The sequence below is a fragment of the Callorhinus ursinus genome, unplaced genomic scaffold (assembly GCF_003265705.2).
Source record: "Callorhinus ursinus isolate GAN/ISIS: 27379988/994484 unplaced genomic scaffold, GSC_fseal_2.0 scaffold17, whole genome shotgun sequence".
Classification (NCBI taxonomy): domain Eukaryota; kingdom Metazoa; phylum Chordata; class Mammalia; order Carnivora; family Otariidae; genus Callorhinus; species Callorhinus ursinus.
In genome coordinates, this window is record NW_027397079.1 from 18,736,856 (window position 1) to 18,749,170 (window position 12,315).

The 12,315-nt window shown below is 38.3% G+C and overlaps 1 protein-coding gene across 3 annotated transcripts; it reads left to right on the forward strand.

Moving 5' to 3' along the window:
• Nucleotides 1-5,206: 5,206 nt before the first annotated feature.
• On the forward strand, nucleotides 5,207-12,044 carry ZFP42 (ZFP42 zinc finger protein). 3 transcript variants are annotated; one of them, XM_073902645.1, is made up of 3 exons: nucleotides 5,207-5,269; nucleotides 7,294-7,369; nucleotides 10,387-12,044. In XM_073902645.1, the coding sequence occupies exon 3, from the start codon at nucleotides 10,500-10,502 to the stop codon at nucleotides 11,436-11,438; it is 939 nt and encodes a 312-aa protein (XP_073758746.1). In that variant the 5' UTR covers nucleotides 5,207-5,269; nucleotides 7,294-7,369; nucleotides 10,387-10,499; the 3' UTR covers nucleotides 11,439-12,044. The 3 variants fall into 3 exon arrangements, with proteins under 3 accessions (XP_073758746.1, XP_025741765.1, XP_073758747.1); XM_025885980.2 differs by lacking the exon at nucleotides 5,207-5,269 and adding an exon at nucleotides 5,340-5,439; XM_073902646.1 differs by lacking the exons at nucleotides 5,207-5,269; nucleotides 7,294-7,369 and adding an exon at nucleotides 5,346-5,439.
• Nucleotides 12,045-12,315: the final 271 nt, after the last annotated feature.

The window sequence follows — 12,315 nt, forward strand, 5'->3', positions numbered from 1 at the left end:
GGGATGGGGTGGCTGGGTGATAGACTTTGGAGAAAGGATGTGCCATGGTGAGCGCTGTGAATTGTGTAAGATTGTTGAATCATAGACCTGTACCTCTGAAGCAAATAATACATTATATGTTTAAAAAAAAAAGATATTAGGAAGGGAAAAATGAAGGGCGGGGCATCAGAGGGGGAGATGAACCATGAGAGACTATGGACTCTGAGAAACAAACTGAGGGTTTTAGAGGGGAGGGGGTGGGGGGATGGGTTAGCCCAGTGATGGGTATTAAGGAGGGCACGTATGGAATGGAGCACTGGGTGCTATATGCAAACAATGAATCATGGAACACTACATCAAAAACTAATGGTGTAACATATGTTGACTAACATAATAAAATAAAATAAAAGAGAAATATGAATTAAAAAAAAGAATCATGATGTACACCTGAAACTAATATAATGTTATATATCAGTTATATCTCAATTAAAAACAAAAGGGCAGAGTCAAAATGTGCTTTAGTATGCCCTCTTAAAAGTCATAATCTACTAAGATCTCAAATTCCAAGGAGAAACTTATACATTATTAACTGGATTTTTTTTTTTTTTTGGTGGAGAAACTCTAAAAGTACATTTTAGAAGCTCTTTAAACAATTGATTGAACTTGAAAAACATTAACTTTGCCTTTAAACTTTGTCAAGACAGCAAGACTTGGGGTCTAAACTTTGGCCCATAAACTAATACTTGCGTAGTTTCGAAGAAGGCACTTGTCATTACTGACTTTCTATTTCCTTATCCATAAAATGGATAATAACAATTCATAAGGTTTCTATCAATATCAAATAAGTATGCAAATAGGCATTATAAATGATAGAAAATAATAGTGCAAGAGACCTTTTATAAAAGATATAATCATGGCATCTCTAAAATGCCATAATATAAAAGGCTATATCTCAAAGAATTAAGCACACTTGAGTTCTTTTTTTTTTGAAGTTTTATTCAGAAATAATTAGCATACGTCACTGAATGAGTTTAAGATGTACAGCATGATGATGTGATTTACATCATTGTGAAATGGTTACCACAACAGGATTAGCTAACATCCATCTTCTCATATAGATACAATAAAAAGCAAAGAAAGGGAAAAAGGGAAGAAAAATTTCTCCTTGTGATGAGAACTCTCAGGATTTATTGTCTTAATTTTCCCATATATCAGTGTTAACTGTAGTCATCATGTCATATGTTACATCCCTAGTACTTATTTATCTTATAACTGGAAGTTTGTACCTTTTTAGTCACCTTCCTCCAATTCTTCCTCCTCCCACCCCCTGCCTCTGGTAACCACAAGTCTGATCTCTTTTTCTTTTCCTTTCCTTTTCTTTTTTTTTTAATATTTCACATATAAGTGTTATCATACAGTATTTGTCTTTCTCTGACTTCACTTAGCATAATGCCTTCAAGTTCCATTCATGTTGTCACAAATGATAGGGTTTCCTTGTTTTTTTTTTTTTTAAGATTTTATTTATTTATTTATTTATTTATTTATTTGAGAGAGAGAATGAGAGAGAGCATGAGAGGCAGGAGGGTCAGAGGGAGAAGCAGACTCCCCGCTGAGCGGGGAGCCCGATGTGGGACTCGATCCTGGGACTCCAGGATCATGACCTGAGCCGAAGGCAGTCGCTTAACCAACTGAGCCACCCAGGTGCCCCAGGGTTTCCTTGTTTTTTATGGTTGAGTAATATTTCATTATATATATATACACCACAATTTTTTATCCATTCATCCATCTATGGACACTTGGGTTATTTCCATGTCTTGGCTATGGTGAACATAGGGGTACAGATATCTTTTCAAGTTAATATTTTCATTTCCCTTGGATATAGTTCTAGAAGTGGAACTGCTGGATCATAAGGTAGCTCTATTTTTAATTTTTTGAGGAAACTCCATACTGTTTTCCACAGTGGCTACACCAATTTACAAACCCAGCGATAGTGCACAAGGGTATCTCTAGCCCAGTATTTGTTACCTCTTGTCTTTTTGATGAAGGCCATTCTTAATAGGTGTTGTATCCTTGAGTTCTAATCTGAGTTTAGCTACTTACTTAATTTACTTACTTGCTTTCTTGGTGGCGCTTCAGAGTTATTATTTTTAAATGCAAATAAAATGATGATAATAATAGTAATGATAATCATTTTATAAATTTGATTTCTAGATAAAATGAGTAAATGAACGTAAAGCATTCAATTCCTATTAGCTAGAACACACATAGACTGAAGAGCCAACAATGAAACAACAGTTTACAAGTTTAAGGTTAATATGCACTTATGTATGAAGCATGCTTTCTTGTAATAGTCCATTCCCATTGCTCTTGGGATGAAGATCTAACTTCTTACTACAGCCTACAAGGCCCAGGAGTCTGGCACTGTATATCCCCTCTTGCTCCCCTTCCTTAAATAGCTATTCCCTCTACTATTAAGGGAGGTGGGGGGGGGGGCTCTGCCCTCCGATCTGCCTTCAAATCATAGTAGTTCTAGGGAAACCTTCCCTGAACTGCCAGATTCTGTTACAGCCTCCTGTTATGGGCTCCCATAACACGGAATACCTACCCTTCATTGTCCTAACAATAGCTCCATTTGACATTTACAAAGTATGATTATTTAGTTGTCTTTATTTGCATTTTTGATAGTTGTTCACATGGATTCTTGCACTATTTTTTGTTTTTTTACTTTTTTAAAGATTTATTTATTGGGGTGCTTGGGTGGTTCAGTCGTTAAGCATCTGCCTTCGGCTCAGGTCATGATCCTGGAGTCCTGGGATCGAGCCCCACAGCAGGCTTCCTGCTCATTGGGAAACCTGCTTCTCCCTCTCCCACTCCCCCTGCTTGTGTTCCCTCTCTCGCTGTCTCTCTCTTTCAAATAAATAAATAAAATCTTTTAAAATTATTTATTTATTTATTTATTTATTTTTAGAGAAGGACAGAGAGCTTAAGCGGGGGGAAGGGCAAGGGAGAGGGAGAGAATCCCAAGCAGACTCCCCGAAGACCACAGAGCCCCACGTGGGTCTCCATTCCAGGACCCTGAGATAATGACCTCAGTTGAAATCAAGAGTTGGACGCTTAAGCTACTGAGCCACTGAGGTGCCCCTCATTTATTTTTATTTTCAAAACTATTTCATTAAAAAAATTTCATTAGGGCGCCTGGGTGGCTCAGTCGTTAAGCGTCTGCCTTCGGATCAGGTCGTGATCCGGGATCGAGTCCCACATCAGGCTCCCTGCTCCGCGGGAAGCCTGCTTCTCCCTCTCCCACTCCCCCTGCTTGTGTTCCCTCTCTCGCTGTGTCTCTCTCTGTCAAATAAATAAATAAAATCTTTTTAAACAATTTCATTAAACTATTATTAATTCTAATTACTGAATTTTTTGGCACTCTTTAAATTTTGCTGCAGGGAAAACTGCCTGTTATTTGCCTCCCTCTAGTTCCTGCCATGCAACTTCAGCTTGCAAACTCCAGAAAGGCTAGTTAGGGATACATACCCTCAGGGCCTAGAACAGTGGTCTGTCTGGGGGAAAAAATTTAAATATGTGTTGAGTGAATTAAAGCATATTAATAGTTTTCATATTCTAAGCTTTTTAGGGAAAATATTGGTTTCTAAGACTGAAATAAATTTTCAAAATACAACTTTTTAAAAACTAGCCTGGATATTATTTGTAGAAGAATTGCTTTGACTAAAGTTCCAGCAATCCAAAAAATTAACTTGTTTCCATGCACCATTCTCTTTGTATCAATTTCAAAAGGCAGCCCACTTTCGTTGCATGATCTAATTGGTTCCCCAACTCATTTTGGAGAATTGCCTTTGATCTCAGTTCTGATGACAACAGATGAGTTCCTTCCTTTTGGTTTACTTCCTCAGGAAAGCTAAAACAAAATGAGAGCAAAAATAATTTCTGTAGAAGGTGGAGTGCGAAATGTAAATTTAGATTTTCTAAATACGTTGTCTCCGGTTTCCAGACAGTCACACTTAACACAAACCAAGTGAACCGTCTGAATCAGTAGTGAGGAAGGGATTATAAATTAATCTAGTTGATTGTATGCACTGTTTCAACAGTTAAGAGACTGATAACAAAAGGGTGAATTAGATGAAAGAAAGGATCTTCAGCTTCAGCTAGTGTCTCTCTCTCTATATATGTATCACCATCATCTTTCATATAAAATTATATATTAAATCAAGATAGAAATAAATGATATATAATCATTTATATATGATTTATATATTTATATAAAACATGTTTGTTAACATATATTATCTATACATATAAGTTATGTATAAATGATTATATGTAACTTTATATTTTTATGTATATAAATAATGACGATTACACAGAGAGATACCTCCAGTGAGGAGGAGGATTTTTAAAGACCAATGGCACTGCCATTTAAAGGCTTGCAAAGAATGGTGAGGGAATAAGACTCTAGAAAAACAATTTACATATTTCCCCCAGTGGAAATGATCTTTTACTTTCCGATCTCACAATTGAGATTTATTCTAAACAGATTAAAAAAAAAATAGCGCGGAGAACTGCTCCCAGATATGTATGTGAATTGCAGACAAGCTTCAAGTAAAATTTAAGAGGTTTTTAAACACTGATTTGGGTTTTTGTTTTAATGGTCTATGTGCTTACACGAACTATTAAACTTCACTAGACCATAGCCAATGGCGACTGTTGACTGTCCGCAGCTTTCAAAGTGAGTTGTGTTACCTTTAGGGATATGAACAGTGAAGAGTAATGGCTGAAAAAGAAAAAGCAGTAATTCTGCGACTGGAGGTAGGGTGGGGTGGGGAGTGGAGGTTGGGGGAGGGTATGAGAGAGTGCAGGGCAAGGTGTGGTGCGCTTTTAGGTAAACCTCCACTTCCAGAGGGTAAAAACTGCCTCCACCGCTGGGTTTTCATTTCATTGATAAGTAACTGTTTAAATACGATTATACCTACGTTCATTTGTTCAGCAGACATTTACTGAGTGCCTACTACACGCGAAAGCTAGGTGATTGGGATTCCAAGAGATGTGCCCACGTGGTGAGGGCCGGGGGACTGAGGCGCTGGGGGAGGAGTCAGCCCCGCAGGGTAGGGTCTCCGCAGAAGGTGACCGCCGGTGGCCGGGTCTAGGCGGACCACCCCGACCAGGGCCGAGCAGAGCCACACCCGGCCGCCACTCCCACTGCTACCTGATATCCCTACGGTGAAAGGTTTGGTAGAGCTTTTCCTTCGGAATTCTAACCTAATCAATGCAGCGCTGAAAGGTAGGTGCAGCCTAATTTGAATGTGTCCATCAAAAAGAGGGTGGGTCTAAGTGGCTGAACGTTACGCAGGGTTGATTTCAGCCGCTCTCCGGGCGCGAGTAGCAGTTTCTACTTGGGTCTCTTGAAAACAAGTGGAACGGGAGCTATCAGAGTGCATCTCGGTAGCATGGGTAAGTCTTGTTTCATGGAACTTTGCTTTTTTTCAGATATGGGGGAAAGGGTGTGTATTGAGTTCACTACTTAGAATGTATTTTTATCAAGGGTCCTGTTCAAAAGGTTTTGAAAACCATGGACGAGAAGCGTTTTATCATCCAAGAACCAGGTGGGGAATGGACCTTGGCCAGGAGACTTCTAGTGTTTAGACCGCGTTGACTCTAGCTGCCCCGGACCACTGGCCTCAAACTTTTAAAACAGATAAAGGAGAAAAGTAAATACCTTTTCTGGAAAGTAGATACCTGGTTGAAATTTCCTTAAAGTCGCATTCTTTAAATTTTGTTTAAAAAAATTCATATAAGTATTGTATTTCACTGCAACAAACGGCTAGATGTTTTGTCTTAAAATGTTTATATTAAAATGTTCACTGTTTTTACAAGTCTTAAAACGTTCACATTATTAAATCCAGAGAGTATACCTGTCTTCCCTTTCTTCCCTCCTCCCAATTACCTCTGCAAGTGACGCTACCACCCGCCCAGTTACTGCAGCAAAAAACCTAGACCACTTACTCATTATTGATTTCTGTTTGCCTTACTCCCTTTATCCAATCCTCCAGAAAGTTTAGAAGGTTCTGTTTTCCCTGTCTCCCGCCATTTCATCTCCGCTACCAACACCTGCTCCAAACCAACTGCCCTCTTTGTGGATTGCTAAATAGCCCAAGGGATTTTTCTGCTTTCACCTTGCCTCCTGAGGTCTATTCTCCACACACCAGCCTGAGTAATCATTTTAACCTCAGCCAGAACAGGCTTTATCTGGTTTGAAAGAAACTCCTGTAATGGCTCCCCCTGGTTTGTGAAAGAAATGCAAATGGCTCCCCTGGTTCACAGGAGTCCGCAAGGTCCTCAACCTTATCACAGACCACTCTGTGCCAGCCACTGTGTGCCATAAACATGGCTCCCTTTGTCCTCCAGCATGTTAATTCCTTTGTACGCCCTGCTGTGGCCTAGAACACTCTTCTCTCATCTCTTTCCACTGGCTGATACTTTTCTTTTTCAGGTCTCGACCTAATGCCCTCTGCTTGGAGGCCATTCCAGACATTCTTTCTCAAGATGGCCTCCCCCATTTCCTTTCCCTCTCACACCCTAATTGCTTTTATTTCATAGCATTTTTCTCAACCTTAAATTATTTTATTTACCATTTTACAAACACCGTTTATTTGCATTTATATCTCACACAGATAAAAGCTCTTATGAAAACCAGGAACTTCGTATCTTTTTAGTGCTCTAGGGTCAGCACCTAGAACAGTGTTTGCTACTAAATATTTGTCAAATGACTGAATAAGTAAATGATGCACCCTTGGAGTACCTCTATCCCAGTTTGAGCAATATAAAATTATATTACTCTCATACCATTACGTATTTGTTTATCATCCAGATTTTCTTTTAACACCGTGTTCACCCAGTACGTTTTCCAAGTAGTTCTATCCACCAAGGGAGAATGTATTTGTCGTATAAACAGGATTTTTCCCATTATAAATTAATAAATTAGTATTTCAATTTTATACATCATTCTCACAAACTTTAATATTGTGCGAGAAATGGTATAATGCTCAGAGATCTGGCAAATAAGAATCTAGCTTAGAAAAGTAAGGGCTACCTAAGTTCATAAAGAATATACCTCTTTCATCCCTGATCTTATAAGAGATGTCTTTCTAGGTAACATCTTGGCACCACTGATAAACCAACTTTTTGAAACTTCTACACTGTTTTCAAAGTTCCACATAATTTTGTAGTAAATTAATTTTATATGTTTGCTAAATCAGTATCACCAGTATGATTATTAATGCATAATTCATCAATTCATTTCATTAGACAAATGCACTAAGTCCTGGGACATGTGACTAAAACAGAAGAGAACCTTGCCCTAGCAGAGCTTACAGTCTAGTAGGTAAGTCAAACCTTAAGAAAACAATACCAGAGACTGTTCAGTATAAAATAGGAAGCTATGGAAACACTGAGCTTGGGGACCTAACTGAGCTGGAAGGTAGGTAGCCTGAGGAAGTGATGTTTAGGGAGAGATCAGAAATACGGATGAGAAATAAGCCTCTCTGTTGTGTGTTTGTGTGTGTGTGTGTGTGTGTGTATGTATGCACTCATGTGCACACACTAATAAGGGAAGGAGGAGTGAGGGTTGGGTAGTATTTTATTAAGAGGGAAGAGCGTGGCACTTTATTGGAGGGAGCGTTTACTATGGCTGAAAAATAAGTAGAGATGGAGATAATAAATTTGGAGAGAAAAGCTAGAATCAAATTGCAGTTATTTTAAAAGGAGTGGGGGGGGGTTGTATTGTCCTACTCAGACTTTAGAGTGATTGCTAGTGATTTTGCTCCAAAGAGGCTATATTCATTAATTTTTTTAAAAAAGTCAAGAATTACTTTTAGCTAGGAGAACAAGATTTTGTTAGGCAAATTTCCTGAATATAGTCTCCTGGCTTATCTTACTTTTTTAAAAGAAAGAATAAATAATAACACTTGTACCATTTAACATTATATATATACTGCTTGAAAATATATGCAGTTTTTTTGTTTGTTTGTTTTTAGAGAGAGTGTGAGTTGGGGGAGGGAGGGAATCGTAAGCAGACTCCACACTGAGCATTCTGAGCCCCACATGGGGCTTGATCTCATGACCCTCAGATGAAGACCTGAGCCAAAATCAAGAGTCAGAGACTCAACTGACTGAGCCACCCAGATGCCCCATACAGCTTGAAAATATTTAAGTAGCCACACTTAAAAATATCTCAAAAGGATCCTACCATTTACTTTTTTTGGGGAAAAAAAAATACATGGAACAAAACAAACCATGCTTTTCAGTTGCTAAGGAAAGAGTATATTTTGTTTTTTCTTAAATGTTTGTATATATATAATATAAAAATATTATATATTATATATACAGATGTTTAAGAAGAAATTCAAAACTCTTCCCTTAGCAATTTATATATATAAAATAGTTATGTATTGTATATAAATATATAATTTATTTATAATTTATGTATTTTAAAACTAGAATTTACATAAAACATTATTTATTTATATATTATATATTTATATATATAAATGTTTAAGAAGGCATTTCAAACCCTCCCCATGGCAATTGAAAAACATGTTTTGTTTTGATGCTGTGTATGTTTTTGCCAAAAGTAAACAGCATGATTCTTTTGAGGTGGTATTTTTTTTAAATGTAGTTATTTAAAAATATTTTCAAGTTGTTATTTTTTCTCTCCACTACTTTCACATTTACTCTTTTTTTTTTAAGATTTTCTTATTTATTTGACAGAGACACAGCGAGCGAGGGAACACAAGCAGGGGGAGTGGGAGAGGGAGAAGCAGGCTCCCCGCTGAGCCGGGAGCCCGATGCGGGGCTCGATCCCAGGACCCTGGGATCATGACCTGAGCCGAAGGCAGACGCTTAACAACTGAGTCACGCAGGAGCCCCCACATTTACTCCTTTTTAAAAAGGATTTATTTCTGTTCCTTCAGCAGGACATCAGGACAATAAAATTAAGAGATCTTCTATAAGGCACACAATCGTAACATTAAGCAAAAGGCTCCTAGATTATAACATATTCATGGTGTAACTTTTATAATGTTGCTTTTAGATTTTTAAGAAAAAGAAAGGTGTTCAAGGCCGAACTCCCCTGTGCATTTCCATGGATTTCATGTGTCTTTTTTTTTTTTCTCTGAATCTCCATTTTCTGCAGAAATAGAAACCACACATGGGTCAGATCCAGCATCTGCTTATTTTATTGGAACACAGCTCCTCCTCTATGAATCAGCGATGGCTGCTTCCGTGCAACAGAAGCAGAGTTGAACAGTTATGGCATAGATCATGGGGGCCACAAAGCTTAAATCTGGCTCTTTATTAAATTAAAAAAAAAAAAAGCTGCCCTTGGTCTAGAATAGTATCTGGCATATCCCAGGACCCAACGTATACTTAAAGAATGAATACAAAGGTAAAATAACACTAGTTCATGTAAGCATTCAGCATTAGCTCTGTGCCATGATCTGTGCAAAGTACTTTATATACATTATTTCATTTGAATTTCACAACAGTGTTCACCATAGGCAACCCTCACTTCAAGTTTTTAGTCAACTGCTGCCTCCGCAGTCAAGGCCTGCGTGAGCTCCCAATTTAAAATCGTGAATTCCTTTCTGCCAGCCCCTTTGCTTGTTCTCTATGCTTTACCTGTTTTGTTTTGTTTTCAATTTTTAAGACTATCTTTAATTTAGGTTTCATAGATGGGGAAGTTTGTTACATGAAGTTAGTCAAGTAACAATGAGTTCGGGCTAAGGGAAACTGAAGAGAAAGTTTGATTATAAGTATGATTTCAAAATGAGGAAAATTAGAATTAATGCTTTCGTTGTTGCCTTCTGCTTTGAAGTGTAAGGTCCATCCTCCATCCTTACAAAACTATAGGCAAGAATTTGCAGCATCTTACATTGGGCTTTTTTTTTTTTTCCTTAAATTTTGTTAGTTAACATAGTGTAATATTGGTTTCTGGAGTAGAATTCATACAACACCCAGTGTAGCAGTTTACCTTTTTAAGGTGTGGCATGTAATACTTCGTGTGTTCAGGAGAACGTATACTCCAGGAGGCATAGATTTTTTTTCTGTGTCCACTTACTGATTGAACTCAACCCATGAGTAGCCTAAAGTAGGGCTAGCACATAGTGAGTGCCAATAACATGAGGTGGTCAGTTGGAGAGGTCAGATAATTTGTGGGGATACCCACATAAGATAAAGTTATGACCTACATCCTATGTCACAGTTCACAGTTCATTCTTTTTCTTGGGTTTGTCAGAGAAGAAGCAAATGCAACCATTTTGTCACTGAAAAGTGAATTTGAGGCCATTTTCTTAGGTCATTTTCTGACAGTGGTTCTAAAGTTGGACTATATTTTATCTGAAGGTTACTATCTCAAAGGAGGTGTTTGCTGAAGACAGCTTACTCAGATCACTGTCACTTGGAAGTGGTTGATATATCCTGGTGCAAATATTCAAGGAAGAAGCAGGCAGGACGCTATGGCCCAGCAACTGAAGAAGAGGGCAAAGACTTGTGGCCAGAAAGGCCTGGGTAGAAGAGCCTTCAGGAGGGAGAAGCCAAGGCCATCCAAGACACAGCCAGTCCAGAAGGAACTTCTCGACACCACATGGGCCTTAGAAGATGAAGGTGTGTTCTTTGAGACGAGCCATCTCGTTGTTAGAGAAGACTCTTTCTCTGACTGTTACATAGAATGCATAATTAGAGGTGAGTTTTCTGAACCCATTCTGGAAGAAGACTCGTCCCTTGACTACCTGGAAGAAGGATCAGAGCAAGAGCTTTCTCAACAGGTTCTTACAGCAAGCTCGCTTCTGGAAAAATCCTTGAAATGCACGCAGAAAGGGGCAACACAAGAACTTCCTCAACAGATTGTTAGAGAGAATTCACAGCTTGAGTATTCTGAGTGTGTAATACGCAAGAAGCTTCCTCCTGGAGGAATACCCAGCATTGACTTACCAGATCCTAAACAGTCTGCAGAATTTGCGAGAAAGAAGCCAACAAAAGATAAGGAATATGAGGCTCCAGAAAGAATTGTTTGTCCTCACAGTGGATGCCCAAGAAAGTTGAAGAATAGAGCTTCCCTGAGAAAGCATCTCCTCGTCCATGGTCCTCGAGATCACGTATGTGCAGAATGTGGGAAAGCATTCAATGAGAATGCGAAACTAAAAAGACATTTTCTGGTTCATACTGGAGAGAAGCCATTTCAGTGCACTTTTGAAGGGTGCGGAAAACGCTTTTCCCTGGACTACAATTTGCGCACACACGTCCGCATCCACACTGGGGAGAAACGTTTTGTGTGCCCCTTTGAAAGCTGTCACAGGAGGTTTATTCAGTCAAATAACCTGAAGGTTCACATCTTAACTCATTCAAAGACCAACAAAATGAAAGAGAAGATGGAAAGTAATCCTTTAACAGGATAAGCATATTAACAAAAGAGTGATTTGGGGACAAATGTACCTTATCATCGTCTGCAGGAAAGAGCTTTTTAAAGCAATTGCAACCCTACATGGCATATTTTTGTTTTAATGTACCACGGTGCTCCAGTAGTTTGACACCATTTTAGAACGCTGTATAGAATTAACAGTGTGTTTCCAACAAGGTCAGTAATGAATTTACTTCAAAAGCACAATCCTTAATACATTATGAACTGGATTACTGGATATGGGACTTATTTTCACATGCTGTAAATATGAAATTAACATTGTTTTTAAAGTCTGTAGTTTCCAACTGTTTAGCTTTTGCCTTTTAGGAATAAACTTCATGCAACGTGTGTGAATCCTAGAGAATGAAAATTTTGCAGTAGATTGTCAGTAAGTGAATGAGTAGTTAAACATGTTTAAAAGTTTGATGTATTTTTAATCCTTTTTTTTATCATTGTAGAAAACTATTGAAATCATATAGCTAAATTTGAATGGTTAATCTGATAGTGTCAATTCATTGGAATCATTTTAGATATTTTAAAAGGAAATAAAAACCCAGAGATATGCTGAATCTGGATTTAAAAAATCAAAGAGGTGTGTATTGAAAGGCAGTACCATTTATTTGTCTTTGAAACTAACAAAACATTGCAAAGATTAATATTTCAGTATTGGTGGGGGGGTGGGGGGAGAAGTCCAAAACCAAGGTGTTGGTAGGGTTAGCTCCTTTTCGGTGTCATGAAGGAAGGATCTATACCTGGCTTCACTCCTTGGTTTATAGATGATCACCTTCATGTTTACATGGTTGTTTTCCCTTCTGTGCTCATCTCCTTGGCTCTGCATGTCCATGTCCCCAGATGCCCTCTTACCAAGATACCAG